This window comes from Mytilus californianus, unplaced genomic scaffold (genome assembly GCF_021869535.1).
Source record: "Mytilus californianus isolate M0D057914Y unplaced genomic scaffold, xbMytCali1.0.p SCAF_1, whole genome shotgun sequence".
Lineage (NCBI taxonomy): Eukaryota > Metazoa > Mollusca > Bivalvia > Mytilida > Mytilidae > Mytilus > Mytilus californianus.
In genome coordinates, this window is record NW_026262581.1 from 136,862,407 (window position 1) to 136,886,042 (window position 23,636).

At 33.9% G+C, this 23,636-nt stretch overlaps 1 protein-coding gene across 2 annotated transcripts; it reads right to left on the reverse strand.

Moving 5' to 3' along the window:
* Positions 1 to 274: 274 nt before the first annotated feature.
* LOC127735802 (hillarin-like) lies at positions 275 to 22,716 on the reverse strand. Of its 2 annotated transcripts, none has more exons than XM_052246180.1 (8): positions 21,903 to 22,716; positions 12,161 to 12,388; positions 10,470 to 10,679; positions 7,697 to 7,867; positions 7,337 to 7,419; positions 6,809 to 6,952; positions 5,955 to 6,110; positions 275 to 3,298 (listed from the first exon to the last, which is right to left on the reverse strand). In XM_052246180.1, exons 1-8 carry the CDS (start codon positions 22,479 to 22,481, stop codon positions 1,549 to 1,551), a joined length of 3,321 nt encoding a protein of 1,106 aa, XP_052102140.1. In that variant the 5' UTR covers positions 22,482 to 22,716; the 3' UTR covers positions 275 to 1,548. The 2 variants fall into 2 exon arrangements, with proteins under 2 accessions (XP_052102140.1, XP_052102149.1); XM_052246189.1 differs by lacking the exon at positions 21,903 to 22,716 and adding an exon at positions 21,845 to 21,887.
* Positions 22,717 to 23,636: the final 920 nt, after the last annotated feature.

The window sequence follows — 23,636 nt, forward strand, 5'->3', positions numbered from 1 at the left end:
TGACCAAAAGGACATTATAGCCGCTATGACCAAACGGACATTATAGCCGCGACGTTAGGAGCTATATGACCAAAAGGACATTATAGCCGTGATGTTAGGAGCTATATGACCAAAAGGACATTATAGCAGCGACGTTATGAGCTATATGACCAAAAGGACATTATAGCAGCGACGTTAGGAGCTATATGACTAAAAGGACCTATATATGTTGCTTCTATTTACATCATAAGTAGAAGTTCAAGTACAACAAAAGATTTATCTAATAAAATACAAATAGGTTATATGTTTAATGGTTCAATGCATCCAGAATATCATTAGGGTAGATAGTACAAACTATAAAGATACGCACCAAATAAGGAACAATACCATATATTATACGATGTCATTATAACAAAATTAGACGTAAAATATCTGATAAATTTAACATTAACAAACAAATCACAAATGTGAAATGTTCAAAATTTGTTTAAAATAAACGCAATATATTAATATCATAAATTAAATGCAATTGACAAAAAAATATTATTAAAGCGTTTGCATTTGTTACAACATTAACATTATCAAACAAGTAACACATGTAAATCTGTTACATTCATTTGGATACAAGTTGATATTTAACAAAGTTGATACAAACTGTACGAACCATTTTACAAATCAATTAATTATTATGCATATCAATAAACTTTTTGAATTCTTTCGTAATAATCTTTAACTACTTTTAATTTTTGCAAATCAACTACATTTTCTATCACTGACAGTGTCTATTAACTTTAATTAAAACTGAAATGTCAGGCAATTTTATAACTAAATTCATTGTTTTCTTTAAAACTACTTTCTTCTAACTATGAGGGAAATCATGAAACTTTGAAATGATAACGAAAGTAATCTTTGGAAATACGTGTCCTTGTTGCAATCAAAGTTTTCAATCTAGTTAACAAAAACTTTTACTGTCGTCAAAATATTTAAAAGAAACACATTATTATTTATAAACAAAACAAAACAAAAAAGCAATAGATTATAGAGAGGGTGTATAAGTCTTTTCAGCATTATATTCAATTCTAATATCAATTAACGAGAACATCAAACACTTAATTGCACTTTGCAGTAAATTCATATATAGGTAGTTATAAATTCCTTTTATGACAATGCATGTCTTGAAATGATGCAATGCTTTTATAATCATTGCAAATTGTTATTTTTGACCTTTCCTGATGAACATTGGACGTTTGGTTTTCATCTGAATACTTCTGAAATCATAGGTGTGTTCACTTAAAAGATAAAACAACTTCCAACAAAACATGATTATAATCTGTCGATGAAACCCTGAAACTTTACCCTGCATACATGATAGATAAAAGCTATTCCACACAGGCATTATCTGATACATTGCAAAGGTATATCTAATAATGCATAGCACTTTTCCCTATAGTATGAAACATTGCATTCGAATGGCAGTTGGTATAAAAGTATAAATAATATATAAAAACCCGGTTTGAGTAAAAGTGTTACTGTGTATAGAATTATTCTGATATAAATGTTATTTGTTTATTATTTTTGCTTGTCTTTTTCACTTTTCTTGAACAATCCCTTTCTGAATATAGAACTACCAGACGACTTCCTATCTCCAGGTTTTGCCAAAGGCACAGTTTCAGGAACAGCAGATTTTCTATACACAATAAGATAATTATAAACGTTTGAGAGATTCCTCGTTTCTCCATCCCTTAGGCGAGCGTATATTGCCAACATGTAATTGCCAGTTTCAGGGAGATTGACCTTAAACAAAGTTTTCTCTGGATTTGATTCTTGTCTTGCCATTGCCACTTGATCACGAATATCACCTCCAGGTTCTCTAAGAAACTGATGAGAAACGGAAACTGATCGTGGAACAAACAATTCAATTGTAATTTGATTTGATTCTGAACACTCTATTTTTGCATCGGTATGAGAAACAGTTCTCATTCCAAGCTCTTCAAACATAGGTGACGGCCCCCATTGCGAATCACGTTTCGTGGTTGTTTTCGGTCTAATCTTTGGAATGTCCACCGGTTCCGTCACCTTCAAACAATTCAGGAGATATTTAAATGCATGTGAAAGTTTTTTGTCGTGAGAATCAAGCGGTCTAGCATACACATCAATTCCATACTGTCCAGTTTGTGGCGGTGATACTGTAATTCTCAACGTTGTGCGATTCTCTACTGTGTGGTGTACGAAGGGGTCCAAAGCCTTACTGTCGACTGAGTTCATCCTCAACTTTATTACAAATTGTAATGGTTTTGTCAACTTAAACACTAAATCCACTGTTTCATTGACATTAACAATTCCACCCTTTGGATTATCTGGTGTATCTTTTAATTGAGTATCAATTACTTCTGTATCTGATTTTAAAGATGTTGTTTCACTGGAGTCGTCTGAAATAGTTTCATGATCTTTGTCTTGATGCTTAACTGAAATAGCTTTAATTCCAAAATGCCGTTTTCCCTTTTTTGGACCCCATTCACCTGCAGCACATTCCGGTAATGGATGCATTTTGCCAACAAGAGTTTTGCAAACGATCTTAAATTTACAAGCACACTTCAACCTGAATGATGATACTACACCATCGGAGGCAGTTCCTTTTGTATCTTCTGCTTCATCAAGTCGATTGGCAAACACTTCAAAGAAGTATTCGCCTGGCGTTGGTACATGCACACTAAACATGACAGTGTTATCAATCATTGTCATGTATACAAACCGTTCTAAGTAAGCACCCCGGTAACCAGCTTCGTGACGACGTTCCTTGTCCGCAAAGCGTAGCTGGTAGAAAAATACAATATCATTTTCAAGTTTTTCATTGACCTTAAGTCTTACATCACATCCTCCTCTGTCTGAAGTTTCAATAACTGCCTTCAGTCCTCGATCAAAATGCATCCCAAAATGAAAGAATACGGATCTGACAAAGGGAAGCTGTTCAAATTCCTCTTTGGTTATTGGTTTCTCCAATAATTGCCAATCTGGGTCATTAGGCCAAAATTCTTGAATAAATTCATCTGGATCTGTAAGGAAGTAATGCTCGTCATACTGATATCGGATTGTGTCGTTCACTTTTGATTCGTCACCTTTACCATTTTCTGTCGCATCCCCATTTTCTCCATCGTTCTCATCTGCTCCCTCTTTCTTCTGTTTCTCAGCTTCTTTTCTCTCCTGTTCCCTCTTTTCGGCTTCCTTTCTTTCTTGCTCTTTTTTCTCTGCTTCTCTTTTCTCCTTCTCTTTTTCTCTTGGAGAATCTGATTTTTTCTTATCCTTGTTCAGAACCAGGTGTCTATAATAACAATACACAATTATAGATGTGTTCATTATCGAAATTTGATTTTAAGGTAATTTGTAAAATGTAAGACGAAACTACTTAATTGAAAATCGACGTTAATGATATTTTTGTTAGCGACTTTATGTGAAGATAATATTACATTCATGCAATGAAGCATTTGTTTAGGACAATTTAATTATCTGTATATTGAAAAGATATTCATTTCATAAAAAAAACAGAAACAATTTATGAATTAACTTTTCGACAATAAAAACTATAGTATTTCAAGCGGCACTTATTCCTTCATTAAAAAGCAGATCCATATATACACAGATCACGATCGACATTTTTTTCCGACCTTAGATCAGACACCTAAATAATTGTTTGATCTGTAATTTTACCAATTATGTCCTATTCCCGCTTTTTGACATTTTCACTGAGTGTGACTCGCATCGTGGTTAATACATTCATTGCAGGATATACTTATCCTGTTGACACATATTGTCTTGATCATTTTGGAGTTCATGCCATTCCCTCAGTTTTTATTTGTTACCTTGATCTTTTAATCGATTTATGACGTTTGAACATCGATAACCTACTGTTGCCTTAATATACCAAACTGGTTTATTTGTCTGTCCATAAATTATAACATTTTTTCTTAGAATAGTACACTCTGCATAAGTCTGCATGGAAATGATTATCATACTTTATGTTAAACATCATCAATGTGAAAAATGTGTTTAATGGATAAAAATTCGTAAGGGTTCCGCGGAACACAGTGTCTCGCCTACTTTTGCTGTTAGTCGCAGGCTCAACAACAAGAGTGCACACGCTGAAATGTCTCGCCTTCTTTACTAATCAATGATATTATGTTGATAGTCCTAAATATAAAACTTTATTACAACTGTCACATAAACTTAACATTAACCAAGTAAACTAAACATTGACCAATGAACCATGAAAATGAGGTCAAGGTCAAATGAACCATGCTAGGCAGCATTTACAGCTAACAATTCTTCCATACAACAAATATAGTTGACCTATTGCTTATAGTTTAAGAAAAACAGACCAAAACACAAAATATTAACACTGAGCAATGAACCTTGAAAATGAGGTCAAGGTCAAATAAAACCTGCGTGACTGACATATAGATCATAAAATATTTCCATACACCAAATATAGTTGAACTATTGCATATAGTATTAGAAAAAAGACCAAAACTCAAAAACTTAACTTTGACCACTGAACCATGAAAATGAGGTCAAGGTCAGATGACACCTGCCAGCTAGACATGTACACCTTACAATCATTCCATACACCAAATATAGTATGCCTATTGCATACAGTATAAGAAAAACAGACCAAAACACAAAAACTTAACTATAACCACTGAACCATGAAAATGAGGTCAAGGTCAGATGACACCTGCCAGTTGGACATGTACACCTTACAGTCCTTCCATACACCGAATATACTAGACCTATTGCTTATAGTATCTGAGATATGGACTTGACCACCAAAACTTAACCTTGTTCACTGATCCATGAAATGAGGTCGAGGTCAAGTGAAAATTGTCTGACGGGCATGAGGACCTCGCAAGGTATGCACATACTAAATATAGTTATCCTATTACTTATAATAAGAGAGAATTTAACATTACAAAAAATCTTAACTTTTTTTCAAGTAGTCACTGAACCATGAAAATGAGGTCAAGGACTTTGGACATGTGACTGACGGAAACTTCGTAACATGAGGCATCCATATAAAAGGATGAAGCATTCAGGACTTCCACCTTCTAAAATATAAAGCTTTTAAGAAGTTAGCTAACGCCGCCGCCGCCGCCGCCGGATCACTATCCCTATGTCGAGCTTTCTGCGACAAAAGTCGCAGGCTCGACAAAAATGGGGAAAAAAATATTAAAAATGTTCCTCTAGATACTATCTTTTGATTGTAAGAAGTTCTGTTTAAGTTTGGTAAAAATCCAAGAAGGTTTATGAATCTAATAAATGTTTTAAAAACTTTAACTGCAGACTGTACGTAATGTTAACTGGAATAAAACTAAGTCCATTTATAAGTAATATACGGAAAAAAAGGAAATAAATTTTTACAAAATTTCCTTCTAGATACTAGCTTTTGATCATAAACAAGCTCCTTTCCAAGTGTGGTGCAAATCCAGGATAGTTTAAGAAAATTAGTAAAATGTGAAAAACTTTTACCACAGAGTTAATGTTATGTTAAATGGCAGAAAAACTAAGTCCATATATGAGTAAAATACGGATAAACAGGATTTTTTTTTTACAAAATATTCTTCTGGATACTATCTTATGATTATAAACAAGCTTCTGTCCAAGTTTGGTTGAAATGCAGGATAGTTTAAGAAAATTTCAAAAACTTTAACCACAGAGTGAATATTTGTGGACGCCGCCGACGACGCCGTACGACGACGACGACGCCGACGGAATGTAGGATCGCTATGTCTCGTTTTTGCGACTAAAGTCGCAGGCTCGACAAAAATCATATTTTAATTCTTAAATATAAATATACTGAAGTCCTTTATTTTTTTTTCTCATCCAGATGAAATTACTTCAAATAGTTTCATGCCGTAGTGCAAATTGATATATTTATTGTATCTAATTTGGCTAATATCAACTTTTTTAAAGAACACACGTACCTAGCACCCCAGTTGCACTGCACCAATCTCCAATCACCATCTATAAGCACAGCATTCCATGTATTCTGAAAGCTTTCTGGTTCGATTTTCATACCGGGTTCATAACCAACACTTTTAGAATGACCTTTTATCTCGTTACAGTGTAAACCCGCATAGCTACAATGAAAAAATATAAACTTGTCTAGATTTTACTATTTCTATGTTAACATCAGTTCATAGTTATCGAAAAAAAAAACAATATACGGATTCATTTCAAATACTTACACAATTTTATAGATCTACAAAAATGTTCATGATAAAAGTTGAAACAAAACATGTACAGATCTACAATATAATTGTCCTCCTTTATATATTAGCCAGAACAAACACCTGTATTGAAGAAACATATGTCTACCTCGCTTTGATAGGTGTATGATAATACCTGTTTTGAGTTTATTGATTGATTGATTGTATTTCCGCAATCTTGGCTATATCATGGCGGTCAGTTTTTATTAATGGAGGAAGCCGGAGTATCCGGTGGGTTGAATATATTACCTCAGAGTTGACAAGCTAGTGTCAGATCACTGAAGATCAACTACTTAAACCACTCGGACTTCGAGGCCACGGTTCTTAATTGAAGAAACACAAATATATCTCCATTTGATGATTCAGACTTCCTTGATAGAGTGTTACTGCTCACAAGGAAGCTGTTAAACCAAGAGTTCCAAGGGGTGAAGTTGAAATCATCCCTTCGTTATCAGCTTATTTTCAACTTATGAGTTTGTCATCCCTTCTTCAATAAACATCACATTATTACTGGGTCTAAATTCAAAAAAATCCAAAGCTTATCAGTACCATTATATTTTTCAACTTACCTACACAATCTCATGAACAAAACATGGTATGTTTCTGTTCCAAACTTAATGCCCTTTAACAATCCCAATGGGGTATTGGAATCTATTGCTTCTTCAAACTCCATGATATTTAAATCCTTTACAGTTATCCATCTATAGATTGCCCTGAAAGAGGAAAGACATACTGTATCTTGATTCACAAAAAGGGATTTAACTATTGTTATTAAAAAAATTCTGATATGATTTCGAAAATAGTAATAATTTCCAAACAGAGATCAAACTTGAATGTGTTTGTCAGGTCAAAAAGACTTTTGGAAATTTTTAGATGAAAAAGATCTATGTGTACTTGATAAAAAAAGTAAAAAATAACAAAAATACCGAACTCCAAGGAAATTTCAAAACGGAAAGTCCCTTATCAAATGGCAAAATCAAAAGCTCAAAGGCATCAAACGAATAAGTTTTCCACAACGGAAAATGATATATTATCGACACTGGTTAAATTTTTTAGACGTTTTAGCTGTGATAACACTATTTAATAACAATAATTACCTTGCTTTATCGATGTCATTTGGTAGATTTCCTGTCAATTTCTCCATCATGTCTGTGTATGTCAGATGGTCATCTTTAGCCACCTAACAAATGAAAAAATAAGCATGAAAATCTGTAAATATTGAAGTAGTATAATAAGCTCAGCTCAAATGTAATAAATTTTTGTATATAACTTAGAAGTGAAATCATTTAGAAACACATTGTTGCTTAGACATTCAGATAATGATATGCTAACAGAACAATGTAAACATTAAGAACAATATTGCTTAATCTAATAAATATTCAGAAGATATTCTAACTGTTCAAACGAACTTTTAAAAGTTATTTAACTTAATCTCAACTATAAAATGCAGAACAAACCTGAATGACTTGGTTGTCAATATCGTTGAACACACTAACATCAGAAAACAGATCTTTTTTCCTACAGCTTGGTGGGTGGGGTGGTGGTAATTCTGTAGTTGTTACTTCTAAGTTTAAAGCTTCCATGACATTTTCTATAACATCGGGTTCAGCAATATCACCATTTGTTGGCTAAATAAAAAAAATGAATGATTTATGATTCTACTGAGATGGTTTACAGATGACAAGATGACTTTCAAATATATGTACAGATGTATGCTATTTAATTAGATATACAGTTGTGTGGCATTCAAATACTAAAGTAGATGTACAAAGTTCCTAGAGATCTAAAGGTGTATGGCATGTAGATAGATGTACAGGTGTATGGCATGCAGATAAATGTAAAGGTGCGTAGCTTTCAGATAGATGTACAAGTGTATAGCATTCCTATAGATGTTCAGGTGTAAGGCATGCAGATAGATGTGCAGGTGTATGGTATTTAGATAGATATACAGGTATATGTCATTTAGATAGATTACAGGTCTGTATCTTTTAGACGGATGTACCTGTGTATGGCATTTATATAGATGTACAGGTATGTGGCATTTAGATAGATGTTCAGGTGTATGGCACTTAGATAGATGTACAGGTGTGTGGCATTTAGATAGATGTTCAGGTGTATGGTATTTAGATAGATGTACAGTTGTGTGGCATTTAGATAGATGTTCAGTTGTATGGCATTCTGATAGATGTATAGGTGAGTGGCAGTCAGGTAGAGATACAAGTGAATGTCATTCTGATAGATGTACAGCTGTGTGGCAGTCAGGCAGAGGTACAAGTGAATGTCATTCTGATAGATGTACAGTTGTGTGGAAGTCAAGTAGAGGTACAAGTGCATGTCATTCTGATAGATGTACAGTTGAGGGGAATTCAAGTAGAGGTACAAGTGAATGTCATTCTGATAGAAGTACAGTTGTGTGGCAGTCAGGTAGAGGTACAAGTGAATATCATTCTGATAGATGTACAGTTGTGTGGAAGTCAGGTATGGGTACAAGTGCATGTCATTCTGATAGATGTACAGTTGAGGGGAATTCAAGTAGATATACAAGTGAATGTCATTCTGATAGATGTACAGTTGTGTGGCAGTCAGGTAGAGGTACAAGTGAATGTCATTCTGATAGATGTACAGATGCGTGGCAGTCAGGTAGGGATACAAGTGTATGTCATTCTGGTAGATGTACAGTTGTGTGGCAGTCAGGTAGAGGTACAAGTGAATGTCATTCTGATAGATGTACAGTTGTGTGGCAGTCAGGTAGAGGTACAAGTGAATGTCATTCTGATAGATGTACAGTTGTGTGGCAGTCAGGTAGAGGTACAAGTGTATGTCATTCTGGTAGATGTACAGTTGTGTGATAGTCAGGTATGGGTACAAGTGAATGTCATTCTGATAGATGTACAGTTGTGTGGCAGTCAGGTAGAGGTACAAGTGAATGTCATTCTGATAGATGTACAGTTGTGTGGCAGTCAGGTAGAGGTACAAGTGAATGTCATTCTGATAGATGTACAGTTGTGTGGCAGTCAGATAGAGGTACAAGTGAATGTCACTCTGATAGATGTACAGTTGTGTGGCAGTCAGAAATGTCATTCTGGTAGATGAACAGGTGTATTATATTCAGTGTATGAGATTCATAATAGATGTACAGGTTATGATATTAAGACGTTTGTATAAGTATAAGACAAGTGTATTGCATCAAGATATGTGCACAAGTTCATGGCATTCAGATTGATATTTGGGTATTCATATGACATTCAGCTAGATGTACAGGTGTATGACATTCATATGAATGTACATCATTTTGTTTGATATTTGGATGGTGTACATATATAACATATAGATAAATGTAGGACTGTATGATATTGAAATAGATGTACAGGTGCTTGGCATTCAGACAGATGTACAAGTGTATTGCATGCAGATGGATGCTCAGAACGATTCTCATGTGTTTTACATCGTGATTGGTGTACATATATGCATATCGCATTAAATGAATGTACAGGTAGTTGCATGACATTCAAATAGATCGGAATAACAGTCAAATGGATTCATAGGTAGTTATATAACCTTTAGTTGCATGTACATGTAGTTATGTGACATTCAGATGTATGTATATATTACAACCTTCAGATTAATGTACGCATAGTTAAATGACATCCAGTTGCACGTACAGATGTATCACATACAGATAGATGTACAGGTGTATGACATTCAGATGGATGTGCATGTAGTTTTATTCTATTCAGATAGTTGTACATTCAAATTAAAATATTCGTGCTTGAAAAACAGAACGTAGTTGGGCGATATTCGAAAGGATCTAATGATAGTCGGATGACATCAGATGTATGATGGTTCCATGACATTCATGTCAATGTAAGGATAGTTATATAGAGCAATACGACAAGATATTATAGCTGAATTACATCCCCATAGTTATCACATACATCTTATTGATTTAATCCAATTAAAGAAATGGCTTCATGACTACAACGAAACTAAATAAGCATAACAATAAGTTGTTGTTTAATCTGGTGGTATTTTAATGATTGCCAATGACTTCTTGATATATCAACTTTTCATTAAAGTAAATATTTATCTCTGCATTTGTTCTGGTACTTTAAAAATGTTGTTCTGGTAATTTAAATATCTTTCTAAATCTTTACAGATTCACATGTCGATGTCTGTGTGAAAATCAAACTTAACTGACTGAAGAATTTGAGTGGCCTTAAATAAACGTACCAGTTCCTGAGCAACTTCCTGTTTTAATTCTTCTTGTTTGGCTGCCAAAAGCTGTAACATTTGCTGACTCTGTTTTTCAACCAAATTCGCCATCTTCCTTTGTTCTTTTTCTCGTACACGTATTGTCATGTTTTGTTTCTTTTCTGCCTTTTTCCTTTCTATTATATTTCCCAATTCCCTTTTCTGGTTTTCAAAGTTAACGGTCATTAGCTATAATGAAAATATAAAAGAATTACTATGACTGCTAATAACGTTTATGTGTTCTTCTTTAGTGATTTTTCTCTTTTTTCGTTTGTTATTGCACGTGCTATCAGAAAAAAATAATCTAATTAAATATTGTCATTAGCAAGCAGTATCAATCTTTTCAAGTGTTTGAGAGGGAACTGGAGAAAATATCCAGCTCATACTTAGTCCAAACAACAATGTGCTGTTTTGTTAAACTACTTTTACTTATATGCATCACTGCTATCGTCATCATTATCATTGATATTAGAGGAGGCATCAGCGCAAACAGAAAATAAATCTGTCTCCTACGGGAGGAATGGGGTGTCTAATGTTAATCCAAAATATCATCCTTGATATATCTTGTCAACATTTTACACAGTTATAGATAAGGATATGGTGTGATTTCCAATTGGACAACTTTCCAAAAATGTAAAACAATTCGAAGGAGAAAACCAACAGCCATATGTATGCTAAAACAATAAATAGAAAAACTATTAAGGCAGACTGCAACCAACGACAACTACTGGATAACAACAGGCTTCTGACTGGGGGACACGCACCTAAAGAATAGTGCGGTATCACCTTACCCTCCCCTTTCAGGTATACAATCAAACTTTCAAACCAAATCTTTGTATCTATGAAAGAATTAAGTAACGGTTTTAAGTAATTTGTGTTCATATATAGCCTATGTTCTGCAACAGACAAATAGACTCTTCAGGTCAAGTAAGGAATGTGTAATACATTAAGTAAATTGGGTAAAAGGTTTCACTGTTTACAGTAGTCGAATCAAAGAGGATATTATTTTATTTTAAAGACATCTTATCTCCAGTTTTTATCTGGATTGTTGTTAATTGAATTCCTTTATATCCAAGATACTATATACATTTGCTTATATTAGTTAAAGGAGTTACTCTTACTGGCATCCAGTAAAGGTGAAAATAGACAAACAAATTCTCACGCTCTCTTGGATATTCCTGTCAAACTAAAATATGACAGCTAAATAAAATACCAATTAGTCAGTGGGTTTTTGAAGTTTAAATCATATCAACAATGTTCATAAATACTTTTGTTTATTAATGTTTAAATGATAAATCATTATGTGATATCCTCGCCTGTAAGACACTCCTAACCAGTTGTTACGACTGTCCCTACCCTCGCCAATAAATCATTCCTACGCAAATGTTAATGCTGAAAACAACTGAAAACTTTGAGTACTTACTATTCAGTACCAGTTACTTGTAAGTGCAGTTACAACAAGTTCCAGTTTTCGACTTTGATGTTTCTGTGAAAATTTTAAATAGCTTAAAGACTAGATATTCTCTTCGAAAAAAGTTTCGGATCTACAGCTCTTTTTATTAAGACTTCAGAATCGATGTAAAAGTTACCAGTCTTTAGTCGCCCACAAACAGTTCCCCTATGCTAATAACTATTCTATTCATTTCAAAATCTTAAAAATGTTTAAGTACCTTTTTCTCGGAATCTCTAAGTTTTTTACTTTTTTTGCCCATTTCTCTGTCAAACTTCTCTGTCAGCTCTTTGAGTCTTACTTCCCATTCTTTTTTTATTTCCTCTGAAATCTTATTATTTTCCTCCGAACGTTTTTTCATCATTTCATCTATCACAGCATCTTCCTCCTTTCTCAGTTCTTCTTCTAATTTCTTCTGTGCATCTATGAGGCGTTGTCGCTTCTTGTACTAGAAGATCAAATGAAATAAACCAATATTTAATTAAATTCGAATAGTGTCCTAAGTCATATTACTATCAACTGTACGTTCTACAAATTGTAATCTTTTTGGACTAGAATTATTTTCTGTGTATGCCCTGGTAAACACCCATCTATTCTTTTTAACCCTAGCAACTACGTATTATTTTTCTTTTTTTTCCCCTTATTTATATATTTGATCTGTATTGGATATTTTTCTTTAGTTCGTGCTCTTATTTATTTTTGTGAGAGAAAAAAAGATGAGAAAATTATTTAAACAAAGACCAACACCAGTACATTTAGGTGCATATTCATCCTATGTCTTTTTCTATAGTATTCTTTTTTTTTGCATTATTAGTTTGAAAATGAATCAATGATTCATTGATTGACTCATTCATTTTCCGATTGCATTCCGTGTTACAATAAATCTTAACAGAAATTCCGCTGCCGATAACAGAGCGAAGCTCGACATGGTGTTCTTTTGGTTACTGTAAACATTCCTCAAAACGAATTTGTCTTGTATTATTGTTTTTTTTCCTCAGAGATTGTAATTTCCTTGCCTTCAAATAAGTATCACAGATCTGAAAGGAGGTTTTTCTCAACTGATTTTGTCTATGCACTTTTAATTAATCTTCTGTACAAGTTTATGTGCTTGTTCCAGTGTATATCTCTGTAGTCATAACTTATTTATTATTTCGGGAATAAGGTGTTGACGGCAGTTCAATCAATTATGGTCTATGTGAAATTTTTCCATATCTTGACATTGAACAGACAGTTCTCTGTTTTTGAAGACCCCATATTTAGACCTCTAGATAAAACAGTTGATGGATTTTTATTATTAGAGCATGCATGCATAAACCGTTTCATCGGTTTACAAATAACATGCACCGATTTGCATATAGCATTTATACATCTGCATTATTTTATTCATAATTTGTCTTCATTAAGTCTGGGTGATTTAGAGCTTGACATATCGTTATAAACTCTTGTCCAAACTCTCTTGGTTTTATTGTATTGTTGGGCTGATGTCTTCATTAAGTCTGGGTGATTTAGAGCTTGACATATCGTTATAAACTCTTGTCCAAACTCTCTCGGTTTTATTGTATTGTTGGGCTGATGTCTCATTAAGTCTGGGTGATTTAGAGCTGGACATATCGTTATAAACTCTTGTCCAAACTCTCTTGGTTTTTATGGTATTGTTGGGCTGATGTCTCATTAAGTCTGGGTGATTTAGAGCTGGACCTATCGTTATAAACTCTTGTCCAAACTCTCTTGGTTTTTATGGTATTGTTGGGCTGATGTCTCATTAAGTCTGGGTGATTTAGAGCTTGGCATATCGTTATAAACTCTTATCCAAACTCTCTTGGTTTTTATAGTATTGTTGGGCTGATGTCTCATTAACGTATAACCTACTTCACTTTTTAATACAAAAACAGTCGTCGTGGTATGATTGCCAGAGATCATAGGAAGAGGATGTAAAACACTATAGGTCATCGTTCCAGCCTATCAATATGATCTAGGTCATCGTTCCAGCCTATCAATATGATCTAGGTCATCGTTCCAGCCTATCAATATGATCTAGGTCATCGTTCCAGCCTATCAATATGATCGAATTCCTTAGTGTATATAGTAGCTATATTGATTTGGAAGGTCTGGTATGACAGAATGTGAAACAGTTCAAAAGAGGTTATAAGTAATAAAGGAAAAACAAATTTGGCAAAGAGCGACAAACGGCAACCACTGAATTACAGGCTCCTGGCTTTGGACGGACACATAAAGAACGTGGCTGGGTTTAGTTTCATTCATATTGTCGGTAAGCTTCAATTTGTGTAAAAAAAGCAAATCTGGTGGGGTAAAAAGTTTCAGAAACGCATAAAACTCACGAAAAGAGCGCGAGTTCGTTAATCACAACCACAAGAGTTCAAAAACTGTGTTTTTTTTCCAAAAAGTACACGTTATCTTCTGTTATACAGCAACTACATGATAAATCTTAATATGCAGCACAGTGTACAAATATCAACCCATTAAATTTGATGGCCTTTAAAACTTGTCTATCAAAAGGACGAAATACGGTTCTGAAAATGAAGTACAACTTAAATTCATGATCGTCTATCATTTATCAATTACTTATTCAATGTCCATTAGCATGCAGAAAAAAGAAGAATATTAGTGATTGATGAGTTTTGTCTTCTGACATCATAAGAATAGTCTACACCTACTCACACAAGAATAATCGGGAGTATAAGTATATATAAATAATTTCAATATCTCACGTAAATGGTCTTTTATGTTGAGCTATTTGTTCATTTGATCTGTCTAGGTTGAACCGCCCACCCGTGCATGACAAGTATTTAAATTCATAAAGACGTAAAATAAATCTCAGTTAACATCTTTTACAGATTTCAAATCTTGACATAGTTATGTGAAAATTTCATTTCGAAACCGCCCACTACACATAGTTTTTATATTGTTATTATGAATAAGCATATTACTAATTAAATCAAAACAATTATTTGACTCATTACCACACCTTAATATCAGCTATAACTACGACAGATATCGGATATAACTACGACAGATTCAATAAGATCTGTGTTCTTATTCAAAACAATTGTTTTTGTCATCGTGTACATCAGCTTTCCTCTCCCAACTAGTTCTTAAAACGGCTATCAGACGTCCGAGTAATCTTAGACTAAATACATTTTGCTTTATTATAACTAATTAAGTTAAACCATAAATCCACTGTGGACCTTTTAAAACTCAATGAAATGCGCATGAAGTATTGAAGCTCTGGTATCGTCGTTCATAAGGAGGTAAGAACAATCCCCTGGCAATTATACCACATCTTCTTATGTTAATACTGGTGTTGCAATAATTACCAGGGGCGGATCCAGCCATTTTAAAAGGGGGGTTCTCAACCCAGGATAAATGGCGGGGGGTTCCAACTATATGTCCCCATTCAAATGCATTGATCGTCCAAAAAAAGGGGGGTTCCAACCCCCGGAACCTCCCCTCTGGATCCGCCACTGATTACAGGGACATTGGTCTTACTCTTTGTTATTTGGTTACAGTCGTCACAGTTTGTTTTAACTTTTCTATTCGTACTTCAGTTCTAAAATTCTCTACTCAATAAAACTGTGTCGTGGTGTTAAGAAATGTAAGAACGGTTTTCAACGTAGATTTCTAACATGAAATTGAAGAGAGCTATGTGTTTGTTATGATTAAGGACCAAACATAAAAATTTTGTCACTTGACAGTTTAATTTTCTCAAATGCAGTGATGCAATTCAATCTATCAAGTAATTAAACTTCATAAATTAACGTTATGCGCACTGAATAAAACGGATATATGAACAATTTCAAGATATATTTTTGTTTTTGCAAGTTTCAACTAGATAAGGTATCTTTTTTTTTTGTTAAAAAATCATGCTCATAGACTACTTCTGTGCATGTACATGAGAGATCAGAGTCTAGATACATGAGATCTAATATCACACAGCTAGTTTGTAAAGAAGAAATGTAGCTGATTCAGTACACTTAGATTTTTATTCAACCACAAGTGTCTTTCAATATAAGACATTATATAAGGTTTGTTGACTCCTGGCAAACATGGCATAAATGGGTCTCGCTAATAATTTTTGGGGAAAATTAAATAATTACTCCCACGTCTACAAAATGTATGTGTTAATAGTTCGCCCCTATAGTATTAACGAGGACTGGTGAATACATTTAATGTAGTGTTAGAACAACGAACTGTGTACCCATGAAAAGATCAGATAATATTGTATCATCCTTTTCATGTCTATTCATTGTCTAATGGGTAAGAAAAAAGACAAATCCCTTATGAAAGAAAACAAATCGAATAAGTATCATAATCTTTATCTTTATACTAAGTTTTATCACTTTGAATGATACGACACTATCAGAACGATGACAATAAAAGACCGTTTTTAAAATTTATTGTCCGTCTTATATTGTCGTTTCTTTGATAGTGGTAAAACTTAACGCGTAGGAAATAATAACTGACACAAGACCGCATTGGTGTTGGAAGATTATGTACGACTTACTGGTATACAAAACAATACCATAAAAAGTTTCAAAAAGTTTACTCCCAATAGCAAACATTTAATGACACATTAACAAATGGCCCAATAATTCATTTTAAAATGATGTGGTGGCAAAGAAAACGATATCAAGATAGATTTACTAATATACTGTTGATTGATTATCGCTCAGTGTATTCAGGACGAGAAGGAGTTGAGACTCTGAAATGTGAACGGTCGATAGAAGGAATGACCATGGCGTATTTGTTGGGTCAAAAACACAGCCCTACAATAGATCACCAACGGAACAGTCCGATGAGCTATAAAAAGCCATGACTTCTGAAATCCTAACACATGCCTTGGGGTTATCTATAAATAAGAAGATGTGGTATGAGTGCCAATGAGACAATTCTCCATCCAAGTCACAATGTGTAAAAAGTTAACAAAACTACCTGGAACAGATTGGAGATGTGTAACCGGGAAACTGGCTACTGGACTGAAGAAGATATCGAGATGCAACACGACTGGTTGCAGAAATTGGCGGTACCAACTATAGACAATGACTTAGACCCCGTCACGTGCATGCCTGATGCCTGAGAACGCTCGCTTTAATTCCACTGGTAGAATTAGACATAAGTCATATGCAGTAGTTAACAATTTAATGATTTCAGGGTGGAATACATGTAATTTTAAAAAATATGGCGAACTAGAGTGTTATTAGTTCGACTGCCTCGCTCTCACTGAAGTAAAACTTTCAGAAAACATACTTAGATTAAGAATTTTGCTAGGTTACAATTTCATAATAGAAACGAGGTTATCGAATGTCACTTATAAACATACAATTAGCACTTAAAGGATTATCAAAAGAAGATAATGGATGACGGAGTACAGACATGTTTGTACTAAGCAATTCTTACATAATGAATAGCAATAATTTACAATGAGAATACTTATAATTATAATATATATATGTAATAAAACGGATTCTCATCCAATTTGAAAGTGAATACAATTAAATTGACGAACAAATATTGCAAATCAAATGATTTCGATAAAAACAATAATTAGTTTAACATTAGAGTATTATATAAATAACAATTTATGACCGACCAGTTTATCATTGAAAATCCAAAAATGTCCGAAATAAGAACAAAACTCCTTTTTAATAGTTCAAAACACAATCAGAGATGATTGCATATCTATACATGTCAAACATCTTGCACAGACAAACGGATTTCGCATAATACTAGATAGCCAGGAAAAGATAAAAAGGGATTAGGGCTACAAAAATGTGTTCTCCGTACGGATACAGGAAAAGATAAAAAGGGATTAGGGCTACAAAAATGTGTTCTCCGTACGGATACAGGAAAAGATAAAAAGGGATTAGGGCTACAAAAATGTGTTCTCCGTACAGATACAGGAAAAGATAAAAAGGGATTAGGGCTACAAAAATTTGTTCTCCGTACGGATACAGGAAAAGATAAAAGGGAGTAGGGATACAAAAATGTGTTCTCCGTACAGATACAGGAAAAGATAAAAAGGGATTAGGGCTACAAAAATGTGTTCTCCGTACGGATACAGGAAAAGATAAAAGGGATTAGGGCTACAAAAATGTGTTCTCCGTACGGATACAGGAAAAGATAAAAAGGGATTAGGGCTACAAAAATGTGTTCTCCGTACAGATACAGGAAAAGATAAAAGGGAGTAGGGATACAAAAATGTGTTCTCCGTACGGATACAGGAAAAGATAAAAAGGATACCAAATGATCTAGGTAAAAATAAAAAGGCAGTAGGACTACTAAAAATGTTCTTCGTACGGTACTTTGTGGTACAAGTACTAAAGTGTACAGAAAGTAAAAGTAAAACCTAACACATACATATCTAGGCATCGATGCATTCAGAAAGTTAAGTCTACATTTAACTAAGTAAACGCACAATCCACCTCAATTGACATTTCAAGATAAATTGTTTATCCCCGAGCCATTACTTTAATGAACTTGTATTGCTGATATTTTACTTTATACAGTTTTGTACCTGAGACTGGGGTAAACGACATTAGGATATTATTGCACAGTTTAAAGAATGACTTCACTGAAATTCACATTAAAATTTTAGGTCTTTCATTTCTTTACGTCTGTAAATGACATTTGTTTATATGGCACTATCTTGCGGCTTGTCAATAACATCATATTGATCTCAGATCAATTTAGGTCATGTAATGGATTTTTTATGTTTATTTAAAGACTTTCTTATGCGGTTATTTTCAATTTGTACATTAAATATCATTTTGTTTTACAAATGAAAATCGACCTCTCATAGTTTTCCATTAAAGGCAATATAATGCATATTTCAGCCCTTTTCTTCTTTCTGAATTGAAAAATACCTGTAAATCGGTCAAAAGGTGAAGTTATAATGATACATGTACTTATGTGACCATATATTTCGTACAACCATAGAAGTATGATTTTAATATTTTAGTAAGAGAATGATATAACTAAACGGCTAACAGGTGTTTTGACATGTAAGGCTTCTTGGAAACAAACAGACAATAACGGCGACAATAAAAATGGTATATCTTTCAAATTTGTCAAATTGCACATATATATATTACAGAACTCGGATGGCTTTAGTGCAATGCGCATACTTTTGTTCACATAAAGTAATGCGTGATGGGTTTTTTCTTTGTTTAATTAGTCGTAAAATTTCACTTAAAAGTATGATATTTAAAAGAAGAAATTCATTTTGACACGCCACTAGAGCTAGTGGTAATTGACTATACTCTGACTGGTATGACATCAGTTACGAAGAACGTATAGCGGGCAATGCAGGACCAGAAACACTGTAATCAGTATAAATCTGCTTAAATTTGTACTTGACCGACATTAGTCAGATTTTTAATATGTTGTCTCGCAAGATAACAGTCCGTTTGAGGACATATCAACCCAAATAGCATGGTTACAGTACGTAGGAGCAGTCAGGATGGCAAACTGACACTTCAAGCACCATTCAAGACACCAACGAGAAGATTAAACCAGACAGGATGGCAAACTAAGAATTCAAGACACCACCGAGAAGAATAAACCGGACAGGATGGCAAACTGAGACCCCCAAGACACCACCGTGGAGATAAAACCAGGCAGGATGGCAAACCGAGACTTTAAGACAACACAAAGGAGATTAAACCAGACAGTACAACAAACCGAGACTTCAAACTGAAGCCTCAATTTCACAATGAAAATAATAAAAAATATACCTGAACATATGTTCAAAAGGCGTTACATTTTCATTTTTCAAGGATAATCTTACAGTCATTCAATTAAACGGGTATCATGTGGCCTCTTTCACTTATTCAATAGAGAATATTTATGTGAGATTTAATATTTTATACCAACATACGTCAGCTGATAAAAGGTTGAAAAACAAGTAATGAGAGAAAGACTTAAATGGAATGATATAATGCAAGGTCATTTCATACAATCATGTACTTATAATCGACCATGCATGGTCAAGAGTAAAGAACTTAGATTTTAAAATTATATTATACAAAGTCGTGTCATACTATATTATTTGTGGCGGATCATATGTTTACAAAAATTGCAACTATATTATATAAAAACTTAAAACGTGCTACAAAGTCATTAGGGTTAAAAATATATGATACCAATCACGTGTTTAATAGAAAAAATAATGTCCCATCTGTAGTCTTATCTTATTAAACCAAAAATCAGAACTAAACCCTAATGGTGGATCTCTTTACCATAATATAATCATCGAAAATAAAGTTGGTCCTTCTGATTTTCCAAAAGATATGTTCTCAAAGACAATGATGTAACGTTCCAACTGAAGCTAAGTTTGAAAAGATATACACAATCAGTTTTCCCAAAGAATGGAATTTCTTATAAAGGTACTATATAAACCTACAAAAAGACAAAAATATTTTTATGCTAACAAACTTGAAGATGTCCCCCCCCCCCCTCCCCCAACACACCTATCCAGTAAAATCTCTTATAGAAAATTACAACGACTTAGTTACGTACAAAAACTAAATCAGGAATACGTTTTGATGTTGAAAATTCAACAATTTACCCATTACTGATTCCTGTGTGTTTATTACAACTCCATTTCTATCGTTTAACTCATTCTGTATAATAAGTAAATATTAGACAACTCTACCAGTTACTGTCAAGAATTGAAATGCAGTGTAGTGTGTAACACTTATGGTATCCACCGATGCAGTCAGTAGTTATGATATATTAACTTTCTCATTCTAGTTAGAGGTTTCATATGTTCGATGCAGAACGATTCATATCATATCTAATGGATGAATACACTTTACTGCCAATTATAATAACATACTAACAATAGAAATATCATATGCAAGGAAGAATCATTAAAATACATACCCGGAAAATATTACTAATAAACGTAACGTCGGTTAATATTTGTTGAACAATACAGGTCCGTTGAGGAAAAGTTGATACACCATTTTAAAAAATTGAGAATTATAAAAAGTTTGCTCGCTTTACTGGTAGACAATAATAGTTATTTGTAAGTGCAATTTTCTTTTTGGTTGCAATGTTTCTTTTTCTTTTATCTTATCCTACAGATTTAGACGGTACCAGAAACACTGTTTACCCTTCCAGAGAACGTGAAATCATGCCAGTTATTAGTAATACTCGTGTTCAAGTCTCAAGTTTCCTATAGCTGTGAACTGTTTGGTTTATTCTGTCTGTCTTTTTTTCTTATTTTGTCGTGTGTTTTACCTCCTGGTATCGTCTTTATATTCATACTAGTTGTTTTTACTATACGAGTAAAGTAACTGATAGTATTGTGGTAGTCAGCAGTCAGTTATAGTGCTACTTGATATTTTTTTACATGTTTTTTTTATACTTGATGGAGTATATCATGAAGTATTCAGTTACTCTTGGCCAATATTAAGTTTTTCATGGAGAATTTGGTTGCTTTTGACAATATTAAGAAATTTGGATAGAAGTGCTGTTTTTCATGGGGGTTCGGTTGCTTTTGACAAATATTAAGACATTTGGATAGAAGTGGTGTTTTTCATGGGGGATTCGGATGCCCTTGACCAATATTAAGACTTTGGATGGAAGTGATATTTTTCACGAAGGATTCGGGATTAAGACATTTGTCATAAAATTGTTGGTAGACCATTGATTTAATAGCTTCATTACCAAGAACTATCCGTCTTTTTCTCTTCCTTTACGTACATCACTCCAATCTTAAAACATACTGATGATAACGTACTGGGCATTGATTTGGTTAAAACTATATACACAAGTGTGGTTTTTAAGTGTGGAGATGTTGGTGTAAATGTTTTCTATACTTACTATATTTTGAGGGAAGTGATGTTTTTCATGTGGTAATTGGTTGCCTCTGTATACTTACTATATTTGGAGGGAAGTGATGTTTTTCATGTGGTAATTGGTTGCCTCTGTATACTTACTATATTTGGAGGGAAGTGATGTTTGTCATGTGGTAATTGGTTGCCTCTGGTCAACAGCTGAGCATCTATCGCACCTTTGATATGCAATGCGTTGGCATCAATATTTGCGATTGGGTCTATCACTTTAGAATTTCTTGTACTGGGTGCCGACACTGCTGTTCTAATGGCCATTGCTTGGTAATCAAAGCTTGGATTTCTTATTGTTCCGGCTTTTCTTATCTGTGGATTAAGTTTTCTTGAATGTTTTTTGTAGTTAGTCTGAACGTCAACTGCCTGTTTAATTCCCAGGGCATTCTTATCGTACTTCGCTGCACCAACACGAGGAACATGTGCATGGCAGTAAATCTCACGGTCATTGGCTTCAAGCTGGTTGGAAAAATAATTTTTGATGTTTAGATGGGTGCCACAATCCACACATTTGAAACATGCCTTATGAAATAAAACGTCGTGAACGGGGCCCATTTTCTCTGCTTGAAAAACTGACCCCTTGCACCTGTGGCATGATTTGGGGTTAAGAATTGGTGCCTGAAATATCGACGAAAGTCTGCGATATCCTCTTTCCTCTGAAGCGGTTGTCATTTTCAATTAGTTTATAGCACCAGAACACTAGATGGCAACGGTGTAAACGTAAGTGTAATCCAATATGTTCTACTCCCTACCTGTATGAGAATCAAAAACATTCAAACAACAATATTTATCTTAATTCCACCACATGTTAATCCATTTATCAATTAGTCAAATTGAAAATTTGACAATATATCTATCAGACACCCGTACACGGGATCCATGACTAGTAACAATGAATATACCTGTACAGGTATGACAGGTAAATAATTGAAGCGTGACGCTACCACGGTCGATAAACAACAAAGGTAAACAAAAAAAATCCTACAGCATTTACAAAACTGTTTACTTTCGATTATACTGTATGAATATTATAATTGTTCAGAATTAAAATTTTAAATAAAGAAATTGTGTAAAATTTTGTTCAACAGTTATTACCAGTTTCACAGTTGTAAACGGTTTGGAAAAAAAACAAGATTAAGTAATAGCTTTCACACCTGTCGTACTAGAGGAAAATGTATGAATAAAATACTTTTGCAATTTCACATCATAATATGAAATTTAACAGCAAGATATCGTGGTGACTGAGCTATCTACATACAGACGTACACCTAGAGCATGAGACATTCCGTTGAAGATTTCGTCTCTTAAGTACCTTGTTATAATCATTATCGACTATTTACAAGACTAGTTGTTTTATACCCAGATTAAGCTACTTACAATACCGACTTCGTTCTACGAGGGGTCAGAACTTAGACTTAGCGTTCATTGACAAAGAAAATCATAATTCGTAAACAGCGATGTCAGTACGTCAATTAGAAAAAAAAACGGTTTATGTGCAATAACTCTCTCAGAATGACTAATAACTGTCTCAAAAGTTACGCTTAACACTATAAAATAGTTTAGTTGATTAATTGTCTTAGAATTGAGACAAACGCTATTTTCGATAACTAAAAATTATGACGTGGTTTAAACTTTTATTCACCTCTCACTAAGTGCTAATCGAGAAATTATTGATTACAGTTTCATCCCATTAGCGGAACAGGAATCCTCAGTTTCACAATTCACAATTGTCAGGACTTCGACTAGGAATACTAAATATCATGTATTCTTGTTTTGCTTTATACTATTATTATTATTTTTGGAGACGTTTCCATAAAAAGGCTGCAC